The 1,405-nt window shown below is 68.0% G+C and overlaps 1 protein-coding gene across 1 annotated transcript in view; it reads right to left on the minus strand.

Annotated features, from left to right (window-relative positions):
• Positions 1-1,023, minus strand: part of RNF208 (ring finger protein 208) — a 2,791-nt gene extending 1,768 nt beyond the window's left edge. The window contains exon 1 of the mRNA XM_019621331.2: positions 4-1,023. Within this exon, the coding sequence (XP_019476876.1) occupies positions 4-221 (218 nt within the window). The 5' untranslated portion in view covers positions 222-1,023. The remainder of the gene's footprint in view (positions 1-3) is intronic.
• Between the last annotated feature and the right edge of the window lie 382 nt (positions 1,024-1,405).

The raw sequence follows: 1,405 nt of genomic DNA on the forward strand, positions 1-1,405 counted from the left end.
TTGGCCACCAGGGGCGGCTCCCGGCGCGGCGCGGGTGCGTAGCGTGGAGGTGCCGCCTGCAGCTCCGAGAACTTCTCCGGGTGGATGATCTTCATCGCCTCCATTTTAATGATGACCTGTTGCCCTTTCAGACACGACATGAGGATCGTTTTCACATTACCGTCCACCGCTCTGGGGTCTCCGAGGGACGCCTGCATGAGGCTACAACATGTCGGCAGCATGCAGCGCTTTCAGTCTTGTTCTGGAGTAGGAGCACGGTGGGCAGCCGGCGGTGTGGGAGCGCATCCTGGGGACGGGGGACGTGCGGGCGCTGTGTCCCCTGCTCCGACCGCCCCAGGGTGCAGGCGGGAAGGCGCTGCTCACGGCCGCATCCTGCCTAAACTGCCTTTGAGGATGCGCTCGGGCAGGCGATCAAAGCATCTGCTCCCCGCGGGATGTCAGCACGACATCGCTGTCAGCGGCGGTGTCACCGGCAGCTCCCCCTTGCCTCGGTGGCAGCCCCGCACCGGGAGGGGTGAGCGGCTGCCCACGGTGCGGGGCAATGCAGGATGACGCGGGGCAGGGGAGCGCGGCCGGAGCGTGGGCAGTGCCGCAGGGGGAGCGCCCGCCTCCTCCCAGCCTCGATTCCCGTGTACGCCGTACGGATCCTCGTGGCGTTGGTGCAGATTCCTCAGCGCTGACTTCCCGGCTCTCCCACTCGCTGTCACCGTGGGCTCCCACGGGCCGTGGGGCTGATCCCGCCCGGGGCCGGGGCTGCCACGTGCCTTCTCCTTGCGGTGTCGGTGCCTCTGTTTCCAGCTCAGCTCTGTGCTCACTGCAAATGAAAAGCAAGAAGATGTTGGCTGCTGTGCTCCCCGGGGCTCTGCCCGCACGGTGCTGGCGGTGGCTGCGTGCCTCCATCCCGCGGTTCGCTCTCTCAGCACCGGCCCTACCGGTCCCTCCTCCGTCTGCCCCACACATTTCCCCCGAGGCCTCTCTTGGGAAGGGCCCCGCAGAGCCCTCTGCCCCGGGGGGATGCGCCCCGCAGCGCGGGGTCCCCGCACCCCGACCGGCACACACAGCACCTTCCCGGGGGGGCTCCCGCCGGCCCTCCTCTGCTCAGGGCTCTCGCTCACGTTTAGCCCCTCCTCTGCTCTGTGGATCTATTTTTACCTCTATCGCGCGCTCCTGATCTGTCCCTGCTACCATCGCTCCCTCCTCCTCCTCCTCTCCCCCTCCGCCTCTCCCTGCCCTCGGCCCGGGGTTCGGGGACAGAGGGGGAGGCGGCCAGCGCCCTGGGGACATTTTCTGCCTGGGACAGCGCGGTGACAGCCCCCCCAATCCGGGAAGTGCGAAGGCGCGCTCTGTGCTCTCCTCCATCATGCCGCAAATCCTGTTAGCAGGACGCCTGCTCCCTGCCAGGCCT

This window comes from Meleagris gallopavo, chromosome 19, assembly GCF_000146605.3.
Source record: "Meleagris gallopavo isolate NT-WF06-2002-E0010 breed Aviagen turkey brand Nicholas breeding stock chromosome 19, Turkey_5.1, whole genome shotgun sequence".
In the NCBI taxonomy this organism is placed as follows: domain Eukaryota; kingdom Metazoa; phylum Chordata; class Aves; order Galliformes; family Phasianidae; genus Meleagris; species Meleagris gallopavo.